The 15442-nt window shown below is 39.7% G+C and overlaps 1 protein-coding gene across 6 annotated transcripts; it reads right to left on the bottom strand.

The window, feature by feature from the left end:
• Window positions 1–150: 150 nt before the first annotated feature.
• LOC148886488 (prolyl 4-hydroxylase subunit alpha-2-like) lies at window positions 151–15210 on the bottom strand. 6 transcript variants are annotated; one of them, XM_089016674.1, is made up of 17 exons: window positions 15056–15182; window positions 14898–14954; window positions 12522–12621; window positions 11203–11299; window positions 10730–10881; window positions 10078–10215; window positions 9718–9957; window positions 7752–7963; window positions 6661–6837; window positions 5656–5726; window positions 5201–5300; window positions 5038–5091; window positions 4569–4628; window positions 4445–4510; window positions 2690–2758; window positions 1776–1872; window positions 151–971 (listed from the first exon to the last, which is right to left on the bottom strand). In XM_089016674.1, exons 3-17 carry the CDS (start codon window positions 12601–12603, stop codon window positions 901–903), a joined length of 1686 nt encoding a protein of 561 aa, XP_088872800.1. In that variant the 5' UTR covers window positions 12604–12621; window positions 14898–14954; window positions 15056–15182; the 3' UTR covers window positions 151–900. The 6 variants fall into 6 exon arrangements, with proteins under 6 accessions (XP_088872800.1, XP_088872795.1, XP_088872794.1 ...); XM_089016669.1 differs by lacking the exon at window positions 14898–14954 and having other exon boundaries at window positions 4605–4628; window positions 15056–15210; XM_089016668.1 differs by lacking the exon at window positions 14898–14954 and having other exon boundaries at window positions 15056–15210.
• Window positions 15211–15442: the final 232 nt, after the last annotated feature.

Raw genomic sequence — 15442 nt, forward strand, 5'->3', positions numbered from 1 at the left:
TCAGTAGAAGTCATTTGAAGCCATTTTGCAAATTATGGACACAACTTGTCCGGAGACGTCGGTTGTCCTTTAAGAGATTTTTATTTTTGAGGGGGGAAATAATCACTGTTAAGTTTTTGTTTTTTAATAAAAAGGTAAAACACACAGGTGTGATGTTGAAAAATAAAAGACAATTTATTAACCTTCCTGATGGCCATCTGGTAGAAAAAAAAGCACGGCATCTGGTGTAATAATTTAAACACTGTATAAATAAAGCATCACTTGGGAAAAACCAGACAAGGTTCTAACAAGGCAACTGGACATGTTCTTGTTTGATGAAGACATTTCACCTTCCTCAGTTCGGAAACTTGAGGGTGTGAAATGTTTGTATTCATGCTTTTGGAAAAAAAAAAAAACATTCCCATCCGGTTATGATCAAATATGAATCTGTTTGATTCACATTTGTGCCTTTTTTTTAATCTGTGCCCTAGTGTGTTAGTCGACTGGCAGTCTTGACGGCAAACTTGCTAAGGAGGTGTTAAACGATGTGAAAGAAATTCACATAAGTTCAATAGTGTTCCAACAATGTAGAACTCAACAGTATGGCTGTACAACTGTAATCAGTGGTGTGGTTTTGGATTTGTGTTTGTAAAGTAACTTTAAGCATTTACATTTTTTTTTACTCGACGGACTTCCGCTTTTGGTATTCAAGTGGTTCTTATCAAACAAACAAAAAAACATTTATAAAACTGTCCAGCCTCTTATGTTTACATTTCTTCACGAAAAGCATTAGTTGAAGCTGACAAGAAGATCAAAATAATGTACGGTGTATGGCTATGGTTCAGTATTTTGTGTCACGTGTATGTGTGGGTGTTTTTTTCCCTAATGTGTTTGGACATTATAGAGTCAGAGGGTCAATGTTCAGTCCACTTCTGTTAGGCCGCATGGTCTCAGGAATTCTTGCCCTCGCTCATGAATCCACTTGTTGGACACTAGGGGGACAAAAAATAGGATCAAAATGTAAATCTTGAAAATGCAAAATGGCTATATAAAGTCTACACAATCCGCTTAACAGTTTTGAAGTGATTTTTTTGTTTGTTTGGGGTTTTTATGTACCATATTTTCCGGTGTATAAGGCGCACCGGTGTACAGTATAAGGCACACCAGCAATGAATGGTGTATTTTCAAACCTTTTCCATATAAAGGCTCACCGGAGTATAAGGCGCACCTTAAATGAATGGAAGAAAAAGGTTTTCCAAATATAATATATAAATATACAAACGTTTTTCATATATAAGGCACACGGCAAAAGAAGGCGCTACACTAGAGGCTGGGGGATACGCACAACTTCTACAGGGCGTGTCGCTGCTGACAGTAGTTGCAAGACCTGTTGTGGCTCAATAGCAATTCACATATAAGGCGCACCAGGTATAAGGCGCAGGGTCATTGGAAGAAAATCAAGGCTTTTGGGTGTGCCTTATGAACCACAAAATATGGAATGTAAACATGTGATGACAAGCATTCAAATGGGAATAATCCACTTTATATCTTTTATCATCAAATGATTGCACATGACCGTTAGCATTACTGTATGTTTACACATGCATTTGTCAAAATAACATCAAATAAGCGGCCGCATCATTAAAAATAACTTTTGATTTTCAGCAAGATCGTGCCAACACATGGTTAGTTTCCTGATTCAAGTGCAGTACAGCATATTTATATTGCAAAACACCAAAAGGCTTTTTCCCCCCAACCGTGGGATACTTGATTGAAGACAATCAAACTGAACTTACCCCATTTACTTCCCACTAAAACAGGACACGCTGCATGTCTTGTCCTGTAGTCTCCTTCCCCACTTTTGAAAAGGTTATACCAGAAAACGGCTGTACCCTGTGATGCAAACATTGAACATTCAAGGACGCTGATCATCAAAATGAGATTTGATGCAAGGATCGCAGATTGAAGCATGTGAGACTGGGAAGTAAAAGAGCTGATTACTGCCACAATATGTTGACGGTCTGTATCACTTTCAGCAGCCGTAGCTTGGAGCTATATTACTCTTTGATGCACTAGAAAGGCATTAAACAGTACATCTGCAAGTCAAGTGAGACTATGGATGGTGTGTACATCCTTCTATTTTTGTTCTCCCAAAATAATTATTTCGTGCAGACAGATCTCTGGCATGGATGTTTTCAGCCCTTTCCTCAATCATACCTGCACAGCCTTCTTGATTTGAATACTACGCTCCTGGACGTTGGTACAAGCACCAACATCCATAAACCAACAGAACATAGACATGTTAATGGTTGGCTTTTCCATTAACTGATAGATTTGTCACCTGGCTAATGATATCTTCTTGTGCAGAAGTATACCAAATGCTCCCTTCCGCCCAAGGCCAGATCTCCTATCTGAAGATGACAGTTTAACAGGATGGTTCTGTACTTATCAAAGTGTACAAGAAACCATTGTGTATTGTAGTCACGTGTGTTCGTCCAACTAAGCATTCCACAAGTTGACATTTTTAAACATAACTTCTATTGTGTCTATTCTTCATCATGGTATGGTTTTTGCGGCGACATTTCAGAACTCAAAGATCGCAATAGACGAAGGGCAGTGCCGTCAGGATGAAGCACGTAGCATTCGTGTTCAACTGTGTGTGGGAAAAAACAAAGCAAATCCATAAAATGAATTTACATTTAGTTCATACCTTTTTAGGCTGGATTTTAGCGCCAAAATCAGGGAAGACTGTGGCACCTCCTGCTTCGACATCACTCATCTGGGGGGAGGAGAAAAAAAACATGGCGCTTCAATATGTGATTGAAAAATAGATACAGTGATACCTTGGCTTAGGAACTTAATTGGTTCCCAGAAAGTGTGTTTAAGGTGAAAAGTGTGTATTCCAAACATTAATTTCCCATACAAAACCATTAAAATCTAATAATCCGTTCCCAGGTCCCCATAAAACATAATTTTCAACTAAATAAGCCTTAAAACTGCACACAATATACCTTATTTAATGTATAATAAATGTGCTATGGCATTATAATTAAATAAATGTACTGTACTGTATCATAAAGTCCTTTTATTTACCTTTGTGATGGTCATTGATGGCTTGATGGAATGGATGGCTTTTTGCATAGTGTCTCAAGGAGCTCTGGGTTGTACATCTTAAAAGTTGTGATATTGCAACAGCAACAGATGCAAGCAGACACACTAGAAACTTCATTAATAGCTGGTTCCCTTGAAGGTCTTTTCATTTCAAATTGTACAGATGGCTTGTGCGGGTTATATGTGGAGCCTGATTGATGGGGTATTTTAACCTTGCGGTCTACACTCTGCCTTTGACCTATCAATAAAGTTGAAATGAGTCTAAATTTCACTGTCTTTTCTATCCATTTTCTCACCATTTCACTTTTGTTTTTTTTCTTCACTTTTTTGTTTCAAGCTCTGTCGTCTCCCTTTCGGGTGTGTTTCTGTAACTCCTCCCCCCGCTCACTGCTGCGTGCGTCCTTCTGCGTGTGTCCCCTCCCTCCTCTACCACGGATCTTGACAAATCACGTGTGGCTTTAACCGAAGACTGGGGGCGGCGAATAGAGGAAAAAAAGATCCGATACCAGTTGCAGCTCGGCTCTCTTCGTTCACTTAAGAGAACCGGCTGGTTGCGAACGACACATCACTCATTGTGGCGCTCCGTGTGTTTCCCGAAAAATAGTTTGTATGCCAAGATTATATTCTCGCGAATTTAACGTTCGTAAAGCGAAAAGTTCCTGAGCTAGTGCGTTCGTAAGCCGAGGTATCACAGTACATGTACAGTATACCGTACATATATTTGAACGGGGTAGTCATAAAACAACAGCCAAGATACTGGCAATGCAGAAACGGACACACCCTCATAAATGGTGTATTCCAAAACAATTACATCCAACCTTATGCTGAATTGCTTATTGCCTCTGATTAACACCAAATAAACATCAGCTATTTCTTTCTCAAGTCCTGATTTAATGCCCTGTGACTTTTCCTTTGTTAGTAATTATAAATGTTGCAATGTATCGCTAAACGGCCTTTCCAACAAAATCTTCAGTCGTGAAGGGGAAAAAAAGCACATCATGCAACAGGCTGAACGGTACTGTTCATCAAAAGAAATGCCGCAAAAGTATAACATGTTAGTTTATGAGAAGTGGCGTGGCCCAAAAACTGTAAAATCAGCACTGGAAGTGATTGACGGAATGATAATCTGTATTTTTTTGGGCAATTTGACATTTCTCAAGCACCTGTATATGTATTTCCATTTACGAGTATACTTATTGAATTCCGAATGCTTTGTTATCTCAATCGGTCAATCAATTCAAGTTCAACATTGAAGCCGAGTTCAGGCGTGAAGCCACTAAAACCCAAAAGAGCGGACGCTGACCACCGCTACAACTTCCCCCTCAATCAGCGGCGACTGGATGCACGTACTTACATAGTTCAAAAAAGTTGCCACGCGATTTCCAGTGCCTAATCTTTTGAAAGCATCTGGCTCATCTTTCTACAAAGATAAAATTCAAGGATAAAATACACAACGTGGACAGCACACAAGTACTTACGTAATTTAGGAAGGTGGCAAGCCTATTTCCATCGACCTTGAGGTTGCTGTCAAAAGGACGCTGCAACAGATGTTTATAACTTTTAACGCATAACCCAAGACATGCATCATGAGCCCGCCCCATAAAAGGCAGCCGATAATACCCAAACGCAATCACGTCTTTTGTCAAAGCAAAAGTAATCACAGTTTTAATGAGTAAAAGGGGGGAAAAATGCTTTCATATGTGTAAACGTGTAAAATCCAGGTAATGTGGTCCAATTCAAAACAGATTCCACGTCACATTATTCATGAGGTTCTCCCGACTGTGATTTATACAAAACAGCTGCACAAAGTACATAGAATCGGATTCACACGAAGAGCAAGTGTGCCAGATATAAGACGGACAATACGAGGTGCAAACGTTGACTCGTGGTATTCCGTTTCCCACCACTATGCGTGCGCATGAGCGCGCATACTTGATGTGAACTCACCCTGGAGAAGTCAAAATGTGGCTCGTACTGTCCTCCAACGCCATAGTTTGCAACCTGGTCAGCCATTAAAAGACATGATTTATACATTCGCAAAAATAAGAATGAAAATAATGTACAATGAATCGCCGCCAATCCTGTTTTTTTTTCTGTCTTTGAAACATACCTGTAATAACTCTGCTGTGTCTACCGTTAGGCCTGTAATGTCTTGTATCCTCCGATTGACTCGAGAGATGACCGGATCATCTTCTTCCTCTAACCAAGCACTAATTAAAGGTCAAAATAGTGTGGTTAGCAATGCTAAATCACAAGCTGCAAATTTCGCCTCTAACTCATTCACTGCCATTCACGAATTTATTCGGGAATTGAAAATTGCCATTCCCGAATTTGTTTGAATTTTGCTTTTTCTTATTTGTGATATTCTGTGAGTCTTGGAATTCGAGTGACAATGACAAAAACCCTGGCAATGGAGTACACACATTTTTGCTCTGTCTGGCAGTGAATGCAATAGCATAATTCGTTTGTTCGTCTGACTTAATTGTAAATAACTTCTTGAATTTGACACACAATAAGCAGTGTGTGGAAGGAAAGAGCAAAGATGCCATGTTTTCATCAAATCACCTTTTTGATACTCTGTAGTTGGCTGTGGTCAACACTCCTGTTTTGGGGTCTCGGACTGTAGCTCTGGCAAGCTTAAAAAAAAAAAACAAGAACACATTTGTACTTTTGTTATTTTTACAATAAGACAGTAGTAGATTTGTCTGGCTTTTGAACAAATACCATCTTTTCCGATGTATAAGGCGCACCGGAATATAAGGCGCACCCCCAATCAATGGTGTATTTTCAAACGTTTCTCATATAGGGCACATCAGAGTATAAGGCACACCTTCAATAAATGACAAAAGTTTTCCAAATATGATATAGAAATATGTAAAAGTTTTCCAAATATAAGGCACACCACATTATAAGGCGCTACAGTATGCCAAGGTTATGCAATACTTCTACGGGCGGGAAACAGTCGGTAGCTGCTGACAGTCGTTGCGAGACCTATTGTGGTTCAATATTACTTCACATGTAAGGCGCACCGGCGTATAAGGCGCAGGGTCATCTTTTGAAGAAAATCAAAGCGTTTGGGTGCGCCTTATGCACCGTAAAATATGGTATTTCATTTTGGTAATCTCTTAAAATTACTCATTTTTTTCTTGACTTGTTTTTGGCACAATGATTAGATATGAAAAATGTTTTCTGCTTATTATTCTATTTTGTGACCAAAAAAACTCTTATTTCAGAAAATTTCATGGCCAAAATATTCTATGAAAACACCTGAGGAACGTAAAAGTTTCAAAGAAGGAAGATTGCTAATCTCTGAAAATTATATTTATTATTGTACTAGTATATTTTTGAGCTCATACAAATGTATAATGTGATATCATATTGTTCAGCGCTTAGTTGCAGCTTCAGCTGTTGTTAAAGCGCTATATAAATCAATATGTATTGTATTGTGTATATTGAAAATGTCTTAAAATACATTTTAGGTGCACCTTTTGATGCGGAAAATACGGTACTTCAGAGCATAATTATTATTATTTTTTCTGATGTTTGTCGGATCTTTTTTTATTTCCTTACCCTGGGTTTGGCAACTTCTTTAATCTTCTCAATCTCATATTCAGAAAGAGCTTCCAGGTAGCGTACAATGTGTGGGCTGTCCCATTCGTCCTCCTCCTTCATGGGCTTCAGCAGCAGGCGAGGATTCCTGCTTCCATCCTGGTAACGGCAGAACAAACGGCTGCGCCTTTTTTCGGTCTGGTGAAATTCAGGGAGACAGAAAAAGAAATCAAAGGAGATCAGTGGATGTGATATATAAATAAAAAATATAAATATAAAAACTCTAGGAATAAAAGATAAAAACATTTTAAAATTGAGAAGTTGTCGATTGGGATTTGTTTTGGCAAGTTAATGTCATCAACTATACAGTCAAACCTCGGTTTTCGAACGTCTCGGTTCTCATCCCATTCGGTTTTCAACCAAAAATGTCATATTTTTTAATGCCCCGGTATGCAACCGAAATTTGGTTCTCAACCAAACTGAGTGCATCTGAATGCATCACTCGACTACCCTGTGCTTCCTTATACGTCACTTCCTTATATGTCACGGCTTCCTCATTGTCTCATTGTGACCGACTCATTAATGTTGTTGTTGTTTTATTTTTGAGAAAATGCTGACATATTTGGTTAAGATCTCCTGAATAGTATGATTTTAAAGCAAGCAGAGGATAGTTTGAAAAGTTAGTGTGCTCTGTGTTTGCCCAAAGACAGCTGGGATAGGTGCCAACACGCCCCATGGCAGAAAGATAGAGATTTTTATGTACATATGTTAATGTTGATGTTAAAAATTGGTGAAAATAAAAGTTTTTTTTAATAGAATTTTACACATGACCTGGTCTATTATTAAGTTTTTTATCCGGTTTATGCGGTGAAATAGTTAAAAAGTTGTTTTCTAGACTTTGAACGGATTAATATTTTTTACATTGATTTTAATGGAAAGTGCTGTTTCGGTTTTTGAACAAATCGGTTTTCGAACAGGTTTCTGAAACGGATTATGGTCGAAAACCGAGGTATCACTGTACTTGATTTATTTACTTACTCATTAAATATGAACAACATTTGAATAGCCAAATGTTGTTGCATGCATGCATGCGCTTTCCCATCCCATCTCACCATTCCTACCCCCTCCCCTCTGCAGAGCGCCTCATAGGTTTCTCTCTCGGGCAGGTGGTCTTTGGGTCTGACGTAAGTTCCCAGCTGGATGGGTTCCTCTGAAGCTGGATGTTCGGTCTGCTCGGCCTCTGCCTTCCGCTGCTCATGCTGAGCTTTGAGCAGCAGCTTCTCAAAATAACGTAAGTTCCCTCCTGCCCTCTGGTGGCTCGGCTCTGTTGGCACAAGGCAATTCATTGCATTTGTCAACGCGCTCCATCCACCACTCCACAGTGATTCCTCAAAAGTGCACCTGCACATACTCTACATAAATTATAACTTATTCTTGTGCCGCCTATTCAGACAGATAGCTTTATGTTCAACAAAACAGGCCTTAATGTCACACTTGCTAAGTAAACTAAATCTTAAGACTCCTTTGGGCCATATATTCCCGTGCATAAGGCGCACCAAAATACCTTGATTTTCTTTCAAAGATGACCCCGCGCCTTATAGCACCTTATATGTGAAGTAATATTGAGCCACAGCAGGTCTCGCAACTACTGTGAGCCACCGACTCCATTTCCCGCCTGTAGAAGTGTTGTGTAACCCTGGCATACTTTGGCGCCTTACAATGTGATGTGCCTCATACTTCAAAACATTTATCGATTTATATATCATATTTGGAAAACATTTTTCATTCATTGAAGTCTGGTGCGCCTTATATATGTCAAAAGTTTGAAAATACACCATTCATTGGGGGTACACCATATACTCCGGTGCACCTTAAACACCGGAAAATACGGTATACTGTATTTTTAGCACTAAAAGGCACACTTAAAAGCCTTCATTTTCTTTCAAAAATTGACCATGCGCCTTATAATCCCATGTGCCTTATACTCCGGAAAACATGGCATACGTTCATTTATTTATTTATGTATTTATAAAAAATGTCCTTTGGGTCAATGGAGAATGAGAAACACTGCACAAGTTAACTTGCGGGGGTGCCGATAAAGCACTGGTCAGGCCTCTCGCAACGTTTTCCCCTTACACAAAGGGGCAGCATTTCCCTTTTTTGTCCATGTTAGCGCTTTATTACCGTTTCTGTTGTTGTGAAAGTGTTAAATAAATCAATATATATGTATTGCATTGTATTTTGTGCAGCCGCCCCCATTTCAAGCTCAGATAACTCCAGACCCATATAACTTAGGAATTAACTCTTTTTTTCTGGTGAAAGAAGACAGTCCAAGGTTTCTAACGCTGCACTAAATGTTTAGTAGTCCTATTTTGTGCAGCAGCCCCCATTTCAAGCTCAGATAACTCCAGACCCATATAACTTAGGAATTAACTTTTTTTTCTGATGAAAGAAGACAGTCCAAGGTTTCTAACGCTGCACTAAATGTTTAGTAGTCCTAAAACTCAATATTCTGTGGGTCCTGCAATTTGTGACAAAAACCCTGGCACTGCAGTGGACACATTTTTTGCACATCATCGAGCAGTGAATAAGTTAACATAACTAATTCAAATTAACACAACAACTTGTTCACATGTAGTTTTGTGTGTTATTTCATGCTGCCCCAATTTGTATACGCTATGCTAAATTGGAATATCCTGACAACTTGCCACTGAGTGCACATCCATACACACACACACACACACACACACACACACACATGCACCCACACATACACACACTTGGCCTAGTAAGATTTCCGGCAGTTGTCATTGCAAACCCCGAAATGGTCCTAAATTAACACGCTCAAACCAATAGCTCATGCACAGGGCGGGTCGCACCCTGTGGTTTTAGCCCGCCCAAAACCTAATTATAGCGGATGCAGACAGACTGCCCCATTTTCAAGACTGCATAATGTTAAAAGGGCAAATTTTAAACACGAGTCACCCTCAAATAGATTTTTCTTCAATCTGAGCTGTATGTGTACCGTGGACTAGCTTTCTGGTGTCTGGTTTCGTCAATTATTGTTTAATATCTTACCGATGGCCACCAGCCGTCGCGTCAGTTCGATGGCTCGAGGCAGGTCTCCCATTTGGTAGACGGAATAGCTGAGGTAGTCCAAAATGTTTGCCTTAGAAACCACCGCTTCCTCACCAGCGTCCAGCTGCTTCAAGGCCTGTTGCACCCATAGCACCGCGTGGTAATAGTCGGCCTCGTTATAAGCGGTTTTGCCCATGTCAAAGCAATCATCCACGGTCAGAATGGCGCTGGAGTGCATACCTGCGGTGACAATTACAGGCAGTTGAGAACTTGCCGTTTAAAAGACACACCTTACAACTTTACGCAAATCTATTTACTACGTCCATCTATCTTTTTTTTTACGCTGCACTACTTATTTACCCGGAAGCCTCCCTTTGGAAAAGTCCTCTGAATCAAGACGATACGTATCCTGGAGACGCATCAGTGCCTTGGCTGCACCCTTCTGGTCTTCCTCATCAGGAAAGTATTGTCTGTGCATGGTCATGTTGGAAATGAAGCCTGGATGAAGCAGAGAGAAGAAAATTAGTCACAAAAAATGGCGCCCGAATACGCAGCCATCAGCTAGTGCTTTCACGAGCCTTGCTTTTTCTTGGTTGTTTTTGTGCTGTTTTTGTGTTTTTTTTTTTTTTTTTTTTTTGTCGCAGCTTGGAATTGAAGCGGATTTACATGGAATAGGAGATGTGACACAATCTCTTTTCGCCAATGGACGCTACAGCTTCGTGTTTGCTTTCAACATTTGGCTTGTAGCAGACGTGCACATTTCACCATGACGTCCCTGATCCACTGGTGAAAAGGACACTTTGATTCTCTCGAGAATCTCGATTCTGCGAGACTAATAAAGGCTAATATAATCCAATCCAGAGAAATGGCATTTAATGCGTCATGTGATGATTTGAAAGCGCTTTTGATTCGAAACATGATCTCACTTTCAGATGACAAAGACGGAATGTTTTCCAGGCATGTTGCTCCTTTGTTCTCTACAAAAAAAACGACTTTGCATTTTAGTTCTTACCATCCGACGGGTTCTGTAGCACCAGGCTCTCCAGATGAGACCACTCGGTGTTGAGTCTCTTCAGGAGCTTGTAGGCATTCACCGGGTGGGCCAGATAACCTTCTGGATCCGATGTGGACACTGTGGTCAAGTCGTCAAGCCTCCTGGCCCAACTTGAAGAAGAATCAAACCCAAATATTATTCACAAGATGTGTTTACGGGTTGAAAGCAATGTTACCTGTCTTACAGCTACAATAAGACATGTCAGGAATTTCTTCCATTTTTTGGGGGATGCCTTAACCTAAGTTGATGTCCACCCTCCCCCCTCCAGCGGTTATTTTAGTACTATGTCTTATTTTTTTTACAGCACTGAACTGCATCAGCAATAAAAACTTTAAATTCCAACCATCACCACCATGCCCTAACCTGCCACGGCTAACTCATCATCATTTTGTTTTTTTTAAAAAGGATGTTCAATGATTTGTGCATTGTACCTTTTGATTTCAGACAACTTTGACTCCTCCGCTTTTATGTACTCTCTGAGGGAGTGGACCAGCTCTTTCTCTGTGTACAGGAGGTCCGTCATCTGGCCTGCAGACATGAAGAGCAGCCATTTGCCATCATCTTTTGAAGTGCATGCTTCATAAACAACTGCAGGCATCGAGTCATTGTGCAGAATTCCGAATGCTGGTGCAGGGAAGTGGACAATTCCATGGAATTACTCAACCGCGTTAATTCAGCGCTCTTGCCAGGAGGAGGAATAACAAACTGATTTGCTTTTGTGCAGACGAGTGTCATATTGGAAGTGACCAGTGGTGGGCCTTCAAGGCCTTCTCTGCTGGCCTAAAATATCTGAGTCACAGACTAATGTGAATTATATTTTGTCCATTAATCCTTATAAATAGCTGGCTTTCTATTTATTTGAGTTACTTCCGGGTTGAGTTGAACGCTGGCGCTTGTGGCTGCTGCTGCTCACCCACAGAAAAACTTATCCTGTGTCTGTAAAGTGACCTTGATTGTTTTGAAAGGCACTTAGAAATTAAATTTATTATAATTATTATTATTATTATAAACAATTCCAAATTCTCTTTCAGCTTCCTTTCATTGCTTTTCCCCTGTTGTGCCACTTCCAGACATGTGTTTTCATGTTTACGCATTTAACCAATCATATTTCAGCCATCATTTGTTACCAGGGTCAGAATCTACCTGGACGCCCTCACAATCAGTTCTGCAGGCCTTGGAGCATAAAAATCAATGTTGGTGAAACTGTTGCTTTAACCAATCAGAGTTCGAGTTGGCCTGCTGAAATGCGCTAGCAACGTCAGAGTTTTCGCAAACTATGATTGGCTAGTCACGAGCCGTAGTGACAAGAGCATACTGGTCAGAGCTAGCACAGTGTATCTGTAGCGAGTCAACCCGCAATGGCTGCAGGAGGAGAAGAAATGGATTTTGGTTGAAGATATATTGTTGAAGCCATTTTCAAGAAGAGATGGAAATCATTAAGAAAGGTTGGAGATGTCTGAAGCTAGCAAAAAAATATTCCAATTTAATCGGTTATCATGAATCCACATGTTCATAGTAAAAATAATTAACAGTTTAATGACTATTTTTTAAGTTCCAAGTCATTTCCTGGCCAACGTCACCCCCTATTGGATGTGTAGTAATATCACACCATACTCACAGCTGATTGATTCAGACTTAGCACTACTGAACGCCTAGGAGTGACATGCATGACCCAACACTGGAAGCAACAAACCTAGAAGCAAAAAAACGTGGCTAGTTTTGAGTATCACAGCGCAATCCGTGCACCCACCTATAGAGGTGAAGATCTCTGCTTGCGTGATCGAGCCGCAGCATAGCAGAACACAGAAGATAAGACACAGGCACAATCTCATTTTGTCTCGTTCAGTAACCTACAAATACAAACATTCATGCAAGATTCACTGGACGGAACAAAAAGTAGAAAGGTAGACGTGTTATGGTATATTTGTGGATGCTATATCCACGTAATTTGATTTAAGCATCAAGTAGGACAATAATAAGAGTTATCACTTAAATTAGCGCTACGTATTCAACTAATTGATTTTATGTGTTTAATTACACTGATAGACCAGAACCAAGCTGTCATGGAGTTTCAAGCTGTTATTGTAGGCCTTGTGCATATTAAGCTTTGTCCAGCAAAAATAAATAAATTGAATTTGGTTTCCAAAAAGAATACCCATTGGTTATTCATGCATGCTCCTTTGTGGCTGGTTTGCTTTGTGAATACACAGTGCACACACTTGCTTGGGCAATAAGACACTAACATTCAGTCATGCACACAAGACCACTTTCAAAATAGCAATTTTCCAAGCCACAAGTGTAGTTTGGTTTATAAAACAGGTTATAAGTTGATTTTTATGTGATCCTTTTATGACAGAACACAGCAGGATATGGCTAGTAATGAGAAAGAGAAATACATGCTATCTAAGATTTTTTTTTCATCATTGGACTGTTTTGTGTGTTTGTTCTTCAATATTCCTGGAATTAAAACATACTCCCATAAAATAGGACTCCGTGAACCAAATCTGGATGCAATGTGTGTTTTGGGAGTGAGGACTTTTTCCCTCAGAGAATCTTGTTTTATTCAGCTGGAAAAAACATGATGAGATAAGATAAGCTAAGTGAAATAATGTGTCATTGGTACATGACCCTATTTAAACATTGGCTAAACTTTGCACAAAAAAAAGACGCAAAAGGCAATGAAAATTTAGTAAGGGGAATTCTTACACCAACTTTTTGTTTTAGCTGAAAATACAGTTCATTGGAACCCTCAAAGATGACTTACATTCATTCTGTGATGCTGGTTGACTTCCAAGTAGTTCTCAACACAAATGTTGCTACATGAATTTGTTCCAGGTGGATATCTCTGTGTTAACTCTTCTGACAGTTACATTTCCAGAGGCCTGCACTGACATGTATGTATGTCTGTGGATAATAAAACTACAATAAAGTCAAACTACAGTACTGCTCTTTGCCCAATGTCATCAGATAAATAGAGTCAACGGGAATGTGATTGCTTGGATTTTTTGTTCATCATTAAAAATTAAATATTTTTATTATACCTCATAGAATGCAAATCAAATAAAGTACAGTATTTCCTTTATCACCATGACTTGCATTCCTGGCATAGTGCAACACATTTGTCAAGTGAAAAATGTACACTGAGCCGAAGCTTCAATAGATTATTTCCTGACATTTTACATGTCATATTTGCACTTCTCGCCACATATTTCCAACGTTCAAAATTGCAAATACTGTAGACTGAAACAGACTGGAAAAAAATCCTGCTCACATAAATAAATGCATGTCCCACATTCATTTGTTATCAGGAGAGGGGATCCTTGCACACGCGTCAGAGCCTGTTGGATTTCTTTTAGTGGTATGTAAACACCGAGAATTATTTTGAAAACGGTCTCAAGTCTAATAAACATTACCAAGGCCTGCACTGACGTCATCAGAATCAGAAAGCCTTTAATAGTCCCACAACGGGGAAATTTGCAAATAACCTAAAACGAAAACTATCACTTTGTCGTAAATACTATATTTTTCGTGATATATTTTACAATCAGATTCGACGTCCCGTGTATCCCAAACGATGTAGTTGAACTAAAAAAAATCTAAAATTTAAAAAACGGAAAGTGATTAAAGAACCGCCCCGTTCTGACGTCACATCAATAGTGATTTTTCTAGACCGGAGACGCGTCCCAATGCAGCAGCTTGTTCGTGTCGTGTGAGTAAACAAACAAACAAATAAATAAATAAATTAAAGTACTTTCCAGCGAAAACAGCAACATTTGTGTTCGAAATACGAGTGTGTATAATGGTCAGAAAGACCCACTGCGAATAAATGTCGTATAGTGCCACTTAGCAGTTTTTTTGACAACGCTACTAGTGCAGCGTGTTCTACCGGAAACAAATTCCTTGTGTGTCCTACATACTTGGCAATAAAGATGATTCTGATTCTGATTCTGATATATGTACATGTGTGTGTTGCTCTGGCACAAAGTCGTTCAAACTTTTTTTCCTTGGCCAAGTAAAACATGCCAACGAGATCGCTTTCGCTAGTTATATTCAATGAAACAAACAAACATCTCAGAAGCGATCAAGCAGGTGCATAACACAAGTCCATGTTATTCGATATTCTTACTACGACACAAACTCCTGTTCCCAGGCTTGTAAGTCAGTGGAATCTCCCACTTGGAAACTGTGGGAGGAAACAGTGCCAGCATGTTCGCAATGAAACAGAACGCAAATGAAATCGCAAGCGAGGGCATTTGGAGATCATCATCTACTACTTGGTCTTACCTTCGTCCCTTGGGGTTCGAAAACGGATGTCACGCTGCGGACCGGGAATAGTTTCACACCACGGGGTGAAGAGGACAGACGAAGGGGTGCGAGAGTAAGTCGCTGCCACGTACAGAACCTCCTCGAAGAAGCCGTAGTATCCATAATAGTTGAGCAACGCGTTCGTGCTTTGGAATTCGGCTGTGTTGCATTTAAGGCACCTCGAAAATTTCCCATTATGCGACAGATATTTGTGACAACGTTTGCTTCCCTTTAATCATCACTCTGTCCGAAATGTAAAAATTGGCTTCACTTTGAATAATTACTGTATACTGATTCTGTAATAAGCATAAGTAGTAAAACGAGTTATTTTATTATATTATTATTTGTTGTTATATTATCATAACT

This window comes from Hippocampus bargibanti, linkage group LG16, assembly GCF_051943395.1.
Source record: "Hippocampus bargibanti isolate YZ-2025 linkage group LG16, ASM5194339v1, whole genome shotgun sequence".
Taxonomy (NCBI): Eukaryota; Metazoa; Chordata; class Actinopteri; order Syngnathiformes; family Syngnathidae; genus Hippocampus; species Hippocampus bargibanti.